The following is an 18,309-nucleotide window of genomic DNA, read 5'->3' as shown; positions in this document are numbered from 1 at the left end:
TCACCACACATATACCAGCATGTCCAAAATGTGGCAATGCTTACCCATGATTCCTTGAGGGTGAAGCAATGCTCTTATGCCCCATTAACAATAATTATATGCATATTTGTTTTGTAGTTGTAATGTAAGGTCATAAGGTCAAAAGGAATAGGAGTAGAATTTTGGTCATTCGGCCCATCAAAGGCTACTCCGCCATTCAATCATGGCTGATCTATCTCTCCCTCCTAACCCCTTTCTCCTGCCTTCTCCCCATAACCTCTGACACCTGTACTAATCAAGAATCTATCTATCTCTGTCTTAAAAATATCCACTGACTTGGCCTCCACAGCCTTCTGTGGCAAACAATTCCACAGATTCACCACCCTTTGACTAAAGAAATGTCTCCTCATCTCCTTCCTAAAAGAACGTCCTTCCTCCTTATCCCATTAGAAAAAGCAACGTATAATCTGAGAAATAGATATGACTTCTTCTTGAAGGTGTGGAACCCATTCATTTTAAAGCTAGGATTAAGAATTGGAAATATTTAAATTCAGGATTGTGTTGTTACCTTTAATAAGAATTTAATAAGAAAGTACTCGGAAGTGACTCCCTCGGGACTCCAGGTTCCTCTCTTTCTTTCTTTTGCTTTTTCTTTTTCTTTCTTTTTAACTGGGGGGTGGGGGAGGGGAGAAAATACAGAACAATACGTGTATAATCGAATTTATAATGTAGTTATTATTGTTTATTATGAAATTTAAAATGTATGAGTTCTGTTAAAACTTAAATAAAATATTTTAAAAAAAAAGAAAAAAAAAGAACGTCCTTTAATTCTGAGGCTGTAACCTCCAGTCCTAGACTATCCCACTAGTGGAAACATCCTCCACATCCACTCTATCCAATCCTTTCACTATTCTGCATGTTTCAATGAAGTCCCCCCTCGTTCATTTACATAAATATGCACCTGTTAAAATATAAGCAGCTACATTTTTGGGCTGCTGCAATCTCCAACCTATATGTTCCACCCCAGCTACTCCTGTAAGCCAGTATTCTGTGTGATCTCACAACCAGTTTAGAATATAAACTGCCCTAGCGCTGCGGCTCGCCTGCAGTCCGTTTGTCTTTTGTGTTTGTTGTTGTTTTTTGTCTTAATTGTAGTGTGTAGATGTGATGTAGTGTTTTTTGTGGTTGTGTACTATGTGGGGGGGGGGGGGAACTGTAAAACTGTAAAATTGTCCCTTCCGTACGGAGACGCGACCTTTGTTTCTGGGTGGTGTCTCCGTTCCCGCTGCGGCCTACCATCGGCCAAACACCTGGAGCTGGCGGCCTCCAGCTGGGACCACCAGGGCTCTGGTTCGCAGAGCCCGCGGACCGGACTTACCATCTGCGGAGCTGGCTGCCTTCGGAGGTTGTGGTGGCGTTGCGGGCTCGGCTGCGACTCGTCTCCGGAGGCTTCGGCCGCATGCCGCATGGATATCGGAAGCTTGCAGGCCCCTGGCTAGATGCCGACATCGGGAGCTGAGGCAGCGGCAGCGTCTTTGCCCGCCCCGGATCGCGGGGCTTTGGTCGGCCCGCCGCGGACCTTTCACCGTCCGGCGCCGCCTGGAATAGGCCGCGGGATTTTCTCCGCCCGGCGGGGGCTTCAATGTCGGGAGCCACGACCGCCCCGACATGCAGCGGCAGCGTCTTCGCCCGCCCCGAGTCGCGGGGCTGGGGTCGGCCCGCTGCGGACCTTTCACCGTCCGGCGCGGCCTGGAACGTGGCAACTTCAACAGCCTGACTGCGGGAGAAGACGGCAGGGGAAGAGAAAAGACATTGTGGCCTTCCATCACAGTGAGGAGGGGACTGGAGGAGACTCACTGTGATGGATGGTTCTTTGTGTTTCTTTGTGTTTGATTGTGTGTGTTATTGCTTACTTTTATTGCCCTTATTGTTGGACTGTGGGTAATCTTTCATTTCACTGCACATTTATGAGTGTGTGACAAATAAAATGGACTATTGACTATAACAATGCAAGCACCTTGCAAATGGATGCTGAGAAAATCACAGGATTTGGGCAGAGTAAAAAAAAATGTTTTTTGATGGGGCGATTGGACTTGACAAATCCAATGTTGTTCAAGATGTAACTTGCAAGATGGATGCAGCGTTGCAGGCTGATGCAGCTGATGCGGAATTTTAAAAAAAGCATTAGAAGGTTGTGACTTAAAGTGAGGGCTGATGAGATGTGTATGAAGGAACGGCAGATGCTGGTTTACACTGAAGATGGACACAAATGCTGGAGTAACTCAGCGGGACAGGCAGCATCTCTGGAGAGAAGGAATGGGTGACGTTTTGGGTCGAGACCCTTCCTTGGGGCTGATGAGGTGGCAAGTGATGTATTCCCATGGATTGAGGGGAAGGCATTTATCATGGAATTGCCACAGGATCTATCCTCAGCCATTAGCTATTTAGTTATGAGGAGAAAAAAACTGCAGATGCTGGTTTAAATCGAAGGTGGACACAAAATGCTGGAGTAACAGCGGGACAGGCAGCATCTCTGGAGAGAAGGAATGGGTGACGTTTCGGGTCGAGACCCTTCCTCAGACTGATATCAGGGGAGGGGGCGGGACAAAGATAGAATGTAGTCGGAGACAGGAAGACTAGTGGGAGAACTGGGGAGGGGAAAGAGAGGGAAAGCAGGGACTACCTGAAGTTAGAGAAGTCATTGTTCATACCGCTGGGGTGTAAACTACCCAAGCAAAATATGAGGTGCTGTTCCTCCAATATGCGCTGGGCCTCACTCTGACAATGGAGGAGGCCCAGGACAGAAAGGTCAGATTGGGAGTGGGAGGGGGAGTTGAAGTGCTGAGATCAGGTAGGTTAGCTATTAGTTACAGGCCAGGCTTGGACTGTTTTGTTTGGGATGCAGGAGATTAGGATGCAGTAAATTAGCGGGACAGGCAGCATCTCTGGAGAGAAGTAATGGGTAACGTTTTGGGTCGAGACCCTTCCTTGAGGCTGATGAGGTGGCAAGTGATGTATTCCCATGGATTGAGGGGAAGGCAGTTATCATGGAATTGCCACAGGATCTATCCTCAGCCATTAGCTATTTAGTTATGAGGGGAAAAAAACTGCAGACTCTTTTGTTTGGAATGCAGGAGATTAGGTAGGTTAATTAGGATGCAGTAAATTAGCTGGACAGGAGATCAGGTAGGTTAGCTATTAGTTACTGTTGTTATTACTGCAGCAAAAGAGGCAATTTGCCCGTCTCTCTGTGGAGCAACCCAGTCAATCCCATTTCCCACTCTAAGTAGCACTCCACCTACAATTTCCTCAAGTTCCTAATGAATTTCCTCAGAAAATCAATGAATCATTTTCACTTTAGGTTTTCCGAGGAGGAGATGAAAGTGATTGATGGGACTAGGGGGGTTGTCTAACTGATTTATACGGCATTTGATAAAATCCCCCATGGTACGCTGATCCAAAAGGTTAAGATGCACTACATTCACAGTGACATGATCGTATGGATTCAGAACTGGCTGACTGACAGCAGACATTGGCTGTGGTGGAAGGTCAATATTCAGGCTGGAGGCCTTGGGATTCTGTGCTGGAACCTCAGTTGTTTGCTGTTATATTCTATATAAATGATTTGGATGTAAATGTAGATGGGTTGGTTAGAAGTTGCAGGTGACACGAAATGTGCAGGAAGGAACTGCAGATGCTGGTTTACACCGAAAATAGATGCAAAATGCTGGAGTAACTCAGCGGGAACGGGCTGCATCTGTGGAAAGAAGGAATGGGTGATTTTTCGAGTCGATTGTTGGAGTTGGAGTCAAGGACTATGAGGAATCTTGGGGTCCAAGTCACTAACTTGCTAAAAGTGACAACACAAAGTTGGGCGGCACGGTGGCGCAGCGGTAGAGTTGCTGCCTTACAGCGAATGCAGCGCCGGAGACCCGGGTTCGATCCCGACTACGGGTGCTGTCTGAACGGAGTTTGTACGTTCTCCCCTGACCTGCGTGGGTTTTCTCCGAGATCTTCGGTTTCCTCCCACACTCCAAAGACGTCCAGGTTTGTAGGTTAATTGGCTTGGTAAATGTAAAAATTGTCCCTAGTTGGTGTAGGATAGTGTTAATGTGCGGGGATCGCTGGTCGGCGCGGACCCGGTGGGCCGAAAGGGCCTGTCTCCGCGCGGTATCTCTAAACTAAAACGAAACTAAAAGTAGCTGGAGTGGTAAAAAAGGGCATGTTGTACACCTGCTTTCGTTGGTCGAGGTAAGAGTTGGTGAGGAAGTCGTGATGCAGCTTTATAGGATCTTGGTTCGGCCGGATGTGGAGTATTGCCAGCAGTTCTGGTGATCGCAGTAAAGGAAGGATGTGGAGGCTTTGGAAGAGATTTACCAGACTGATGCCTGGATTAAAGGGTATTAGCCATAAGCATAGTTTGGCCAGGCTTGGACTGTTTTGTTTGGGATGCAGGTGGTTGCTGGGAGACCTGACAGAAGTATATAAAATGATGGGAGGCACAGATACCAATATTCTTCTGGGTGGAAATGTCAAAGATATAGTTTTCAGGCGTGAGGAGAAAACGGAGAAATTGTGTGGGGCAATTTATTAAACAGAGGATAGTGGATGCTTGCAATTCACTGCCAGGGGTGGTGGTAAGGCTGGTACCATAGTGGCATTTAAGAGCTTTTGGAAGGGCACATAGACATCGAGGAATGGAGGGATCTGGATCACCTGCAGGCAGATGAAGTTTAGTTTATCTTGGCCTCATGTTTGGCACAGACATTGTGGGCCGAAGGGCCTGTTCCTGTGCTGCACTGTGCTATGTTTCTTGCAGGCAAAGAGTTCCAGGAGCCGTAGAAGAGTTCTAGGATAGGACCCGTCTGAAGAAGGGTCTTGGCCCGAAATGTCGCCTTCTCCCGAGATGCTGCCTGACCCGCTGAGTTATTTCCAGCTTTTTGTGTCTGTCTTGGGTTGAATCCAACATCTGCAGTTCCTTCCTGCACAGTTCTAGGATACCACCTGCTGTACTGAAAACTTGGATGAAAGAAAAACGTTGTGAGGTTCACCATGACATGAAGTAGACAATAGACAATAGACAATAGGTGCAGGAGGAGGCCATTCGTCCCTTCGAGCCAGCACCGCCATTCAATGTGATCATGGCTGATCATTCTCAATCAGTACCCCGTTCCTGCCTTCTCCCCATACCCCCTGACTCCGCTATCCTTAAGAGCTCTATCTAGCTCTCTCTTGAATGCATTCAGAGAATTGGCCTCCACTGCCTTCTGAGGCAGAGAATTCCACAGATTCACAACTCTCTGACTGAAAAAGTTTTTCCTCATCTCAGTTCTAAATGGCCTACCCCTTATTCTTAAACTGTGGCTCCTTGTTCTGGACTCCCCCAACATTGGGAACGTGTTTCCTGCCTCTAACGTGTCCAACCGCTTAATAGTCTTATACGTTTCGATAAGATCCCGTTAATTCCCGGAATGGCAGGACTGTCGTATGTTGAAAGGCTGGAGCAATTAGGCTTGTACACACTGGAATTTAGAAGGATGAGGGGGGATCTTATTGAAACATATAAGATAATTAGGGGATTGGACACGTTAGAGGCAGGAAACATGTTCCCAATGTTGGGGGAGTCCAGAACAAGGGGCCACAGTTTAAGAATAAGGGGTAGGCCATTTAGAACGGAGATGAGGAAGAACTTTTTCAGTCAGAGAGTGGTGCAGGTGTGGAATTCTCTGCCTCAGAAGGCAGTGGAGGCCAGTTCGTTGGATGCTTTCAAGAGAGAGCTGGATAGCTGGAGAGCTGTTAAGCGCGTGCTCAGAGCAGTGAATCCCAGGAAAGCTGCAGGCCCCGATGGTGTGACGGGCAGAGTGCTGAGGGAATGTGCAGACCAATTATCTGAGGTCTTCACAAAAATCTTCAACCTGTCCCTTTTAAAATCCACCATCCCCCCCTGCCTGAAGTCCGCCACAATCATCCCACTGCCGAAAAAGTCTGTCATCAGCGGCCTTAACGACTACCGTCCGGTAGCACTCACACCGGTCATCACAAAGTGCTTCGAGAGACTGGTCCTGCAGCACATCAAAGCCAGCCTCCCACCCACCTTCGACCCATACCAGTTTGCCTACAGAGCAAATAGGTCTACAGGGGATGCCATCGACACTGCTCTTCACACTGCACTGACCCACCTTGAACACCAGGGGAGCTATGTGAGGATGCTCTTCCTCGACTTCAGCTCTGCCTTTAACACGGTCATCCCGAGCAGACTGGTCACCAAACTTTCTGACCTTGGATTTTCCCAAACCATCTGTCAATGGATCAAGGACTTCCTGACCAACCGCCCCCAGACCGTCAAAATAGGCCCTCACCTCTCCTCCACCATTACACTGAGCACCGGCTCACCACAGGGCTGTGGGTTGAGCCCCATCCTTTACTCCCTCTACACTCACGACTGCGCCCCCACCCATCCCACCAACACCATCATCAAGTTCGCGGATGACACAACTGTGGTTAGACACATCTCAGGAGGAGATGAGACAGCCTACAGGGATGAAATCCAAAGGCTGGCCGCATGGTGTTCAGTGAACAATCTTGTCCTGAACTCCTCCAAAACAAAGGAACTTATAATAGACTACAGGAAAACCAGTGCAGAACACGACCCACTCTACATCAATGGGACCTGTGTGGAAAGGGTACCCGCTTTCAGGTTCCTGGGTACGCACATCGCAGAGGATCTTACCTGGGCTACCAACACCATCACCACAGTGAAGAAGGCACAGCAGAGACTCCAATTCCTGAGGATCCTCAGGAAAACCAACCTGCAGGAGAAGCTCATGATGTCCTTCTATCGCTGCTCCATCGAGAGTGTGCTGGCATACTGTATAACCACATGGTATGCCAGCTGCTCAGAAAAGGACAGGAAGGCCCTTCAGAGGGTCATCACGACGGCCCAGAAGATCATCGGCTGCTCACTGCCCTCCCTGGGGCACCTGTTCAGCCTACGCTGCCTCAGTAGAGCAGGCAAAATAATAAAAGATCCATCCCACCCCGGCCACCGTCTGTTTGTTCATCTGCCCTCTGGTCGACGTTTCAGGTCGATCAAATCCCGAACAAACAGACTTAAGAACAGTTTTTACCCCAGGGCCATACGAGAACTGAACACTGCCTTCTGCACTAGGCAACAATGTTAAAAAATCTTTTGTACTTAATATAATTGTATTTATTTGTTGTTGCATTTATTGCATATATGTTTTTACGCACCGTCAGGATTGGCTATTTTTTAATTTCGTTGTACTCGTTGCAATGACAATAAATGAATATTATATTATATTATTATATAGAGCTCTTAAGGATAGCGGAGTGAGGGGGTATGGGGAGAAGGCAGGAACGGGGTACTGATTGAGAGTGATCAGCCATGATCGCATTGAATGGCGGTGCTGGCTCGAAGGGCTGAATGGCCTACTCCTGCACCTATTGTCTATTGTCTATAAGATCTCCTCTCATCCTTCTAAATTCTGTGTATACAAGCCTAGTCGCTCCAGTCTTTCAACATATGACAGGCCCGCCATTCCGGGAATTAACCTAGTAAACATACGCTGCACGCCCTCAATAGCAAGAATGTGCAGAGCATGCTGAGAGGAGGTTTTAGAAGCACCGTAGTTAAATTACTGGACTGGTACTGAAAGGTCTGGACTACTGATCTGTAGACTTGAGTTCAAATCCCAATGTCACATTTAGAAATGTAAACTAGTTACCTAAATGTATCCAGAAGCTACTGCCAACGAAGCTACTGGTTCACTGAACCCTGCTGTGTTTTCCAAACGCATGGCTGGTGTATGTATTCTGATCCCACGCATTTGAATAAAATTATTCTAAATAAAACGTGGCCTTGAGCAAACAGGTTTCTCATTTTGCTTCATCTTGACATTTTGAATTCATTTGAGGCCGTTGAAGATGATTTTAGTAAATGTTTTTGACATTTTAATTAATGTTTCCTAATTAATTATTTCCGTTGGAAACAATTTTGAGTATCTCTGATCATCGGAGGCATTTAGAAATGGTTCAACGGCCATTGAATGAATGAATGAACAAATGAATAAGTTTATTGGCCAAGTATGTGCACATACAAGGAATGTGCCTTGGTGCTCCGCTCACAAATGACAACACAAACATACAGTTAACAATTAAGAATAAAGCATAACCACATCAAAACAACAAGGATACAACATTACGGTCTAAACATGTGGGTGAAAATAAACCAGAGCAAAAAAAGAGACTACAGACTTTGGTTATTGAATAGAACTATCACTCATGTAAAAAAGCTGTTTTTATGTCCGGCTGTGGCTGCTTTGACAGTCCGGAGCCGCCTTCCAGCGGGAAGTGCTTCAAAGAGTTTGTGGCCAGGGTGAGAGGGGTCAGAGATGATCTTGCCCGCTCGCTTCCTGGCCCTTGCAGTGTACAGTTCGTCAATGGGGGAAGGTTGCAGCCAACAACCTTCTCAGCTGTGCGAACGATCCGTTGCAGCCTCCGGATGTCGTGCTTGGTGGCTGAGCCAAACCAGACCATGATGGAGAAGGTGAGGACGGACTCTATGATAGCAGTATGATCACAGCAACCAAGCCTCAGGGATGATCAGAGATTCACCGAGGAATCATGTGTCTCATGATAGCCCTGTGTGCATTCATTCTGGTGAAAGTCGACTGGAATTTAGGTGCTTTATTCCTTTCAAGGGATGAGGCATTTAAGACTGAAATAAGGAAATATATCTGTCGTGAGGAGGTATTTGAACGAAGTTTGAGACATCATTGGTGGTATGTTGCCAGTGCTTTGAGTTGGCTGCTGTTGGGAGAACAGGTCTTGGAAATATACAGGATAGTTGGGGTAATGCCACTGAAAAAAAATTGTAAATATAGGTAAATGGAATATGGACACAAAATGCTGGAGTAACTCAGCGGGACAGGCAGCATCTCTGGACAGAAGGAATGGGTGATGTTTCGGGCCGAGACCCTTCTTTCGACCCGAAACGTCACCCATTCCTTCCCTCCAGAGATGCTGCCTGTCCCGCTGAGTTACTCCAGCGTTTTGTGTCTACCTTCGATGCAAACCAGCATCTACAGTTCCCTCCTACACGTGAGGTAAGCAGAATGTTGGACTGAAGGGATTTCAGCAAGACATCATTTCAAGGGTTCGGGATCATCTTAACGACTTACAATGTAAAAGTGCTATTTATTCAAGCCACTGTGCGCGTTACTAAGCTTGTTCTTCTGTGTTTACTATTGAAGGAGATGCCTTGGAGAGGGAGGACAATCTCCCCAGTGGTCCCTTAGACCTAGTTGCTTCCAATTTCACAACCGCTGCCGCTCCTGGATCTACCACTCATCCTACTTCCACCACAACTCCACCATGGTACCCCACCACCACCAGCCCTGGCTCCACCCATGAGGAAATAGACCGTGAGTAGCCTAGATTTAAGCTTGGCGCGGGAAAGCGGGATTATAAACACAAACGTGACATTAAGTTCGCAACGTACAAAGACCCTTGGGCTGGTACCCAACACTGTATTGCCAATGAAATTATTGTGAAGGTAAGAGATTATTGTAAGAGATTAAACATGATGAACAATATGCAGACAGCAAGCTGCCACCAGCAGCATTTTGGTAAGGACCAGCTAATACTGTTTGTAATGTTAAATAGGAAAAGCCATTAGAAATAGCTCCCACTGCCAGGCGTGCCATGAGATCTTTTACATCTACTTGACAGACTGTGGTGGTTATCTCCCATAAGACCAGCTAACCTTGCTTTAATATCTCATCGGCAAGGTGACTACTCCAGCAGTGCAGAACTGAAGTGGATTGTAAAAGACACCATTCTGCTCAGATTTCCAGATTGAGATGTGGTCGGAATAATCGGACTATTGGGCAAAAGTGGCGCTGAATTAGCTGTAGGTCATTCCGTGACCAGGTGGTCCGAGTGGGAGAGAAAGACATGAGAGATGCAGAAATATCTGCTCTGGACAAGTGGTACAACGTCGATCGTTCTTGAGTCGTGGAACAAGAAAGCACCAAAGCGGTTTGTTCGGTCCACTGTGCTGATTCTGCTTTTTTGAAAGAGCTATTGAATGATCCAAGTCTTACGTTCTTTCCCTTTTCATATCATATCATATCATATATATACAGCCGGAAACAGGCCTTTTCGGCCCTCCAAGTCCGTGCCGCCCAGCGATCCCCGCACATTAACACTATCCTACACCCACTAGGGACAATTTTTACATTTACCCAGCCAATTAACCTACATACCTGTACGTCTTTGGAGTACGTCTTTTAAAAGGCATATAGTTGTCATTCTCGGCTGTTGAAGGAAATCTTTCAAGTTTTGAAAGTTATTGTTGAACCTTTCTCGGCCGCCTTTACTGTGTGGTGAATTTTGTCTTCAAAATTATAATTATAAGGGCGGCACGGTAGCGCAGCGGTAGAGTTGCTGCTTTACAGCGAATGCAGCGCCGGAAACAGGTTCGATCCTGACTACGGGTGCTGCACTGTAAGGAGTTTGTACGTTCTCCCCGTGACCTGCGTGGGTTTTCTCCGAGATCTTCGGTTTCCTCCCACACTCCAAAGACGTACAGGTATGTAGGTTAATTGGCTGGGTAAATGTAAAAAAAAAAAATTGTCCCTAGTGGGTGTAGGATAGTGTTAATGTGCGGGGATCGCTGGGCGGCGCGGACTTGGTGGGCCGAAAAGGCCTGTTTCCGGCTGTATATATATGATATGATATGATATGATATGATATGATATGATATATGATATGATATAAAATTATTGCCCCTATTATCTCAAATCTGAGTCCTCTTGTAGACTCTTTGGTTGCCCCTTATTTTCCCACACAAAATCGTTCAAAATCCTAAAGAACTCCCTCAAATGTATCTGCTTTGAGGAGAGTAGTCCAGTTCTATCCGAATTCTGCCTTCTCCCCATAACCCTTGACACCCATATTAATCAAGAAGTCGACAGTCATGTAAGGTGTTCTCAGAGTACTCCGGATCAGTCTGAAGAAGGGTCTCGACCCGAAACGTCACCCATCCCTTCTCTCCTCAGATGCTGCCTGACCCGCTGAGTTACTCCAGCATTTTGTGTCTACCTTCGATTTGAACCAGCATCTGCAGTTATTTTCTTACACTCAGAGTACTTGTGGTACTCACATGAAAGGTACTAATAAGGTCCTCTCTAGGAGTTCCTCAATTTCATTATTGTAGTGCTTGTTGAAGGGGTTGACAATCCTGCAGGATACCAGAATATCACGAAGGCTAAGTTCCTCAATGCTTGTTAGCAATATAGGAGGAAAAGATTTAGGGTATTCACCAACATCTATATATATCTATATACTAAAAATCTCATCTTATATATATATATGTATGTCCCCGAAATACAGCCAAAATGGAGCACAATAGCGCTACAATTTTAGGCCCACCTTACTCACCATTCGCCTGTGGTGTGCAGTATTAAGTTTCATTCAAATTGTTGCGCTATCGTGTACCGTTTTGGCTGTATTTTGGGAACATACATATATATATACAAGATGAGATCGCCATTTTGATCTAATACTTCCGTGTTCATCTCGCGTCACAACGGGTCCAAGGGTTGTCTAGTTATTTACTATTATATTTTACTTGAACTGCTGTTATTTTTAGTTTCAACAATATAAGATCTCCATCAGAAAGGCTTAGGTTTTAAGTTTTAGGTTTTTTTTGTTTTGGAGATACAGCACGGAAACAGGCCCTTCGGCCCACTGAGTCCGCACTGACCAGCGATCCCCGCACATTAACACTATCCTACACACGCTAGGGACAATTTACACTGGTACCAAGCCAATTAACCTACAAACCTGTACGTCTTTGGGGTGTGGGAGGAAACTGAAGATCTCGGAGAAAACCCACGCAGGTCATGGGGAGAACGTACAAACTCCGTACAGACAGCACCCGTAGCTGGGATCGAACCCGGGACTCGAAGCCCTGGCACTGTAAGGTAGCAACTCTTCCACTGTGCCACCGTGCTTTGCCCCAGGTCCATTCTTCCCATCTATCTCACCAATGACAGCAGGCACAAGCAAGAGAGATCTTTCTTGAAAGCTGGCAGAGACCATTAAGAAACGGCCCTCCCCTGCTCCCTGCCACCCACCTTTACTGGAATCATCCCTTCAATGATATTGATTTTTATTTACTGTCAAACTGGATGTACTGAGACAGAAGTGAGAGTTGACTTATGAACTTCTGCAGCAAAGCGAATCAATAATGATATTGCACTAATATCAAAGAAAACTTTTCTTGTCAGTTGACAGCTTAATGTTTAAATCTCAAATCACGTCACAGTGACAATAGACAATAGACAGTAGGTGCAGGTGTAGGCCAATTGGCCTCCACTGCCTTGTGAGGCAGAGAATTCCACAGATTCACAACTCTCTGACTGAAAATGTTTTTCCTCTTCTCCGTTCTAAATGGCCAACCCCTTATTCTTAAACTGTGGCCCCTGGTTCTGGACTCCCCCAACATTGGGAACATGTTTCCTGCCTCTAACATGTCCAACCCCTTAATAATCTTATACGTTTCGATAAGATCCCCTCTCATCCTCCTAAATTCCAGTGTATACAAGCCTAGCCGCTCCAGTCTTTCAACATATGACAGTCTCGCCATTCCGGGAATTAACCTAGTAAACCTGTGCTGCACGCCTTCAGAAGCAAGAATATCCTTCCTCAAATTTGGAGACCAAAACTGCACACAGTACTCCAGGTGCGGTCTCACTAGGGCCCTGTACAACTGCAGAAGGACCTCTTTGCTCCTATACTCAACTCCTTTTGTTATGAAGGCCAACATTCCATTGGCTTTCTTCACTGCCTGCTGTACCTGCATGCTTCCTTTCAGTGACTGATGCACTAGGACACCCAGATCTCGTTGTATGTCCCCTTGTACGTACGTCCCCTTGTATGTACGACCATCTGGAGAAAATGGAAGCTTCCAAGTTTTGAGGCATTATTCTCTTACATCACCAAGTTTTGAGGCATTATTTTGGGTCATTATTTTCCGAGTACAAATTAAAAATTGGGAACGTTCAATGGAATTGTTAAGAGTGTAGGAAAGAACTGCAGATGCTGGTTTAAATCGAAGGTAGACACAAAATGCTGGAGTAACTCAACGGGTCAGGCAGCATCTTGGGAGAGAAGGAATGGGTGACATTTTGGGTCGAGACCCTTCTTCAGACAGATTGTTATTGTGATTGAATGAAATTGTTAAGAGGCTTGACAGGGTAGATGTAAAGCCAAAGTTTCTTTAGCTTTAGCTGTGTGGTTTCTGAAATCAGGGGTCACAGTCTCAGCGTAAGGTATTTATTCATAAAATGCTGGAGTAACTCAGCAGGTCAGGCAGCATCTCAGGAGAGAAGGAATGGGTGACGTTTCGGGTCGAGACCCTTCTTCAGACCCGAAACGACTCGACCCGAAACGTCACCCATTCCTTCTCTCCTGAGATGCTGCCTGACCTGCTGAGTTACTCCAGCATTTTGTAAATAAATACCTTTGATTTGTACCAGCATCTGCAGTTATTTTCTTACACGTCTCAGCGTAAGGAGTCTGCCATTCAGGGAAGAGGTAAAAGCTTTCTTCGCCCTGGAGTAGTGGCTCTAAAGAATCTCTATCCCTGATGAAAATGGAAGTGCAGTCAGTGGATATATTTAAGAATCAGATCAATAGACTTTTAGCCATCAATAGACAATAGGTGCAGGAGTAGGCCATTCAGCCCTTCGAGCTAACACCGCCATTCAATGTGATCATGGCTGATCATCCACAATCGGTACCCCATTCCTGCCCTTTCACCATACCCCCTGACTCCGCTATCATTATAAGCTTTATCTAGCTCTCTCTTGAAAGCATCCAGAGAATTGGCCTCCCCTGCCTTCTGAAGCAGAGAATTCCACAGATTCACAACTCTCTGAGTGAAAACGTTTTTCCTCATCTCCGTTCTAAATGGCCCACCCCTTATTCTTAAACTGTGGCCCCTGGTTCTGGACACCCCCAACATTGGGAACATGTTTCTTGCCTCTAGCATGTCCAATCCCTTAATAATCTTATATGTTTCGATAAATGGTGCCTACTCCTGCACCTATTGTCTCTTGTCTATTGTCTATTGTAAGATCCCCTCTCATCCTTCTAAATTCCAGTGTTCAAGTGACTCAATAAGCAGGTACGTACGAATGAATGTCACCACCAAATGCCAACTCCTGCTCATGTTTCTGATTTGTTCTTATGAAACCTGGAATCACGGTGGCTCAGCGGTAGAGTTGCCGCCTTACAGCGCTTGCAGCACCAGAGACCCGGGTTCCATCCCGACTACGGGTGCTGTCCGTACGGAGTTTGTACGTTCTCCCCGTGACCTGCGTGGGTTTTCTCCAAGATCTTTGGTTTCCTCCCACACTTCAAAGGCATGCAGGTTTGCAGGTTTGCAGGTTAATTGGCCTGGTATAAATATAAATTGTCCCTGGTGTGTGTTGGATGGTGTTAATATGTGGGGGGCCGCTGGTCGGTGCTGACCTGGTGGGCTGAAGGGTCTGTTTATACGCTGTATCTCAGCTAAAATTAATTTTCGAAACAATGCCAATATTGATGAATTCATCTCTCATTCACCAATCATGCAGAGAAAAAATCTTAAAAATAAGAAATACACACATTTAATAATAATAATAATAATAAATGTTATTTGTCATATGTAGGTTGGCACAGGGTCAACGGTACAAGACAGTGGGTCACCTCAGCAGCAATATTCCAAGGATAAATAAGATTTTTTTTTAAATGACATTAGTAAGGTAAAAAGACAATATTAAAAATAGGTAAAAAGACAATATTAAAAATAAACAACATATATGATGTGAAATGTGTTTCTGAGTTCAGAAGCCTGATGGCCTGATGGTAGAAACTGTTCTTAAGTCTGGTGGTGCGTGCAGCCACACTCCTGTATCGTCTGCCTGACGGTAACAAGGAGAACAGCCTGTGTGCTGGGTGGCTGTGGTCCTTGATGATGCTGCGTGCCTTCCGCAGGCACCGCCGGTAGGAAATGTCCTGAATGGCCGGGAGACAGTTGCCAGTGATGTGCTGTGCCGTCTTCACCACTCTCTGCAGTGATTTGTGACTGTGGGCAGAACAGTTCCCGTACCAGACTGTAATGCAGCCTGTCAGCAGGCTCTCGATGGGGCATCTGTAGAAGTTTGTGAGGATGCTGGCGTTCATGCCAAACTTCCTCAGTCTTCTCAGGGAAAAGAGCCGCTGGTGGGCCTTCTTTGTTATTGTGTCCGTGTGCAGTGTCCAGGAATGGTCCTCAGTGATGTGCACACCGAGGAACGTAAAGCTGCTGACCCTTTCAACCTCAGCATCACCATGTGGATGTGGAGGTGTCCACTCCCCTGCTGTCTCCTGTAGTCCACCATCATCTCTTTACTTTTGCTGACATTGAGAGAGAGGTTATTTTCCTGGCACCAGCTGTTTAGTGCCTTTATCTCCTCTCTGTAGGCCGTCTCGTTGTTGTCTGTGATGAGGCCCAAGATGGTCGTGTCGTCGGCAAACTTTAGGATGCTGTTTGAGCTGTGCTCAGCAGTACAGTCGTGCGTGAACAGAGAGTACAGGAGAGGACTGAGCACACAGCCCTGTGGTGTGCCTGTGTTGACGATCAGTGGGGAAGAGGTGTGGCTGCCAATTCTCACCACCTGGGGCCTGCCCGTCTGGAAATCGAATATCCATCCGCAGATGGAGGTCTCCAGTCCAAGATCAAGGAGCTTGGGGACGAGTTTTGAGGGAATAATAGTGTTGAATTTGTAGCATTATAATGAAGTGTCACTTCATCAAGATCCGGTCTTTGGTTTGCATCAGATTAATTGACCAGTTTTTCTGATATCTTAACACTGCAAAGACATTGGATACAAATGCTTTATGCAGCACATTGCTGCGCAGAGGAACTTAAATCAATTGTTTCTTGCGGACATAAACATCAGTCACAAAGTTCCTCCACTCATCTGAGACAAAATTGGCCAATAAGCCAAAAGTTCAAACACTTACAGTTCACGTGAAAGTAAAAATCAATGTCATGTCACTTAGGCCTTAGTTAATCCCATCTATTCTCCTCCATCACATGATGATCGGGATGAGGAAGGTCATTCCATCTAGATTACTTCTCCCATCTCCTTCCTAGTGCCATTTCAAAATTGTTAGTCATAGAGTCATACAGTGATACAGTGTGGACACAGGCCCTTCGGCCCAACTTGCCCACACCGGCCAACATGTCCCAGCTACCCTAGTCCCACTTGCCTGCGCTTGGTCCATATCCCTCCAAACCTGTGCTATCCATGTACCTGTCTAACTGTTTCTTAAATGATGGGATAGTCCCTGCCTCAACTACCTCCTCTGGCAGCTTGTTCCATACACCCACCACCCTTTGTGTGAAAAAGTTACCCCTCGGATTCCTATTAAATCTTTTCCCCTTCACCTTGAACCTATGTCCTCTGGTCCTCGATTCCCCTCCTCTGGGCAAAAGACTCTGTGCATCTACCCGATCTATTTCTCTCGATTTTGTACACCTCTATAAGATCTCCCCTTATCCTCCTGCGCTCAATGGAATAGAGACCCATCCTACTCAACCTGTCCCGATTGCTCACATCCTCTAGTCCTGGCAACATCCTCGTAATTCTTTTCTGAACCCTTTCAAGCTTGACAATATATTTCCCATGACATGGTGTCCACAACTGAACACAATATTCTAAATGCGGTCTCACCAACGTCTTATACAACTGCAACATGACCTCCCAACTTCTATTCTCTATACTCTGACTGATGAAGGCCAAAGTGCCAAAAGCCTTTTTGACCACCTTACCTGCGACTCAACCTTCAAGGAACCATGCACCTGTACTCCTAGATCCCTCTGCTCTACAACACTACCCCGAGGCCTACCATTTACTGTGTAGGTCCTGCCCTTGTTCAACGTCCCAAATTGCAACACCTCACACTTCTCTGTATTAAATTTTATCAACCGTTCCTCGGCCCACCTGGCCAATCGATCCCGATCCTGCTGCAATCGTTCACAACCATCTTCACTATCTGCAAAACCACTAACTTTTGTATCATCAGCAAACTTGCTAATTTTTGTCCTGTATGTTCTCATCCAAATCATTGATGTAGATGACAAACAGTAACGGGCCCAGCACCGAAACGTGATTCATAGTTTTTCATATGAATGACTTAATCTGAAAATCCATTCCCTTGCTAATCAATTTTATGTAAGGGGAATTTGTCGATGATCGATTAGCAGAATTTTTTGAATCCAAGTTATTGATGTAAATGAAAATCCTAGTTTTTCCATCACTGATCCTTAAGCCAATTATTTTTTTCATCTTAAATGATTGCTCTCCAAATATCTGCTCTTCTCTACACTATGATCATTTCCTACTAGATCCACACGATTTAGTCCAAATCCTAGTTTTTTTCTGTTGAAGTTCCGATGCAATAATAGTGGTAGCAACTTATACGTTCACATCCAGAGTTTGGAACCGGTTAATGGTATCTAGTAGTCTTACAGAAAATAAGAGAGGCAGCTATACACCAATTTCTTATTTATATTGGAACAACAAAACTCAAACAGCACTGGATAAGAACATCTGCCCACAATGTCCGTGCCAAACCTGATGACGAGTTTAATGATTCTCCTCTACCTGATGTGATTTATTTTCCTTCCTTCTCTGCACATCCATGTGCATCCAAAAGCCTCTTGAATGCCATTATCCTATATGTCTCACCACCTGCCCCCCCCCCCCCCCAGCAATGTGATCTGCCACTCTCTGTGTAAAAAAAACGTTCTCCCTCTCACATTGTGAACTGAGATGAGGAAAAACTTTTTCAGTCAGAGAGTTGTAAATCTGTGGAATTCTCTGCCTCACAAGGCAGTGGAGGCCAGTTCTCTGAATGCATTCAAGAGAGAGCTAGATAGAGCTCTTAAGGATAGCGGAGTCAGAGGGTATGGGGAGAAGGCAGGAACGGGGTACTGATTGAGAATGATCAGCCATGATCACATTGAATGGCGGTGCTGGCTTGAAGGGCCGAATGGCCTCCTCCTGCACCTCTTGTCTATTGCCTATTGTCTATGAGATTTCAGCCTGGGTAAAGGTTCTGGTTATCTACACTAGCAATTGTTGACTTTTTAAAGAGTAAGATGAGAGAGATCTGGTCTGATGTAGTAGTGCTCATTCAATTGGGCGGCACAGTGGCGTAGCAGTAGAGTTGCTGCCTTACTGCACCAGACACCTGGGTTCGATCCTGACT

General features: G+C 45.9%; 1 protein-coding gene across 2 annotated transcripts in view; it reads left to right on the top strand.

Annotated features, from left to right (window-relative positions):
* Window positions 1-18,309, top strand: part of fbln2 (fibulin 2) — a 224,660-nt gene that overhangs the window by 34,089 nt on the left and 172,262 nt on the right. For both annotated transcript variants that reach the window (XM_078413936.1, XM_078413935.1), the window contains exon 3: window positions 9,252-9,422. In XM_078413936.1, the coding sequence (XP_078270062.1) occupies window positions 9,252-9,422 (171 nt within the window). The remainder of the gene's footprint in view (window positions 1-9,251; window positions 9,423-18,309) is intronic.

Source organism: Rhinoraja longicauda, chromosome 17 (genome assembly GCF_053455715.1).
Source record: "Rhinoraja longicauda isolate Sanriku21f chromosome 17, sRhiLon1.1, whole genome shotgun sequence".
Classification (NCBI taxonomy): domain Eukaryota; kingdom Metazoa; phylum Chordata; class Chondrichthyes; order Rajiformes; family Arhynchobatidae; genus Rhinoraja; species Rhinoraja longicauda.
Note: the sequence above shows the minus strand (reverse complement) of the source record. Positions and strands in the feature narration are given on the sequence as shown.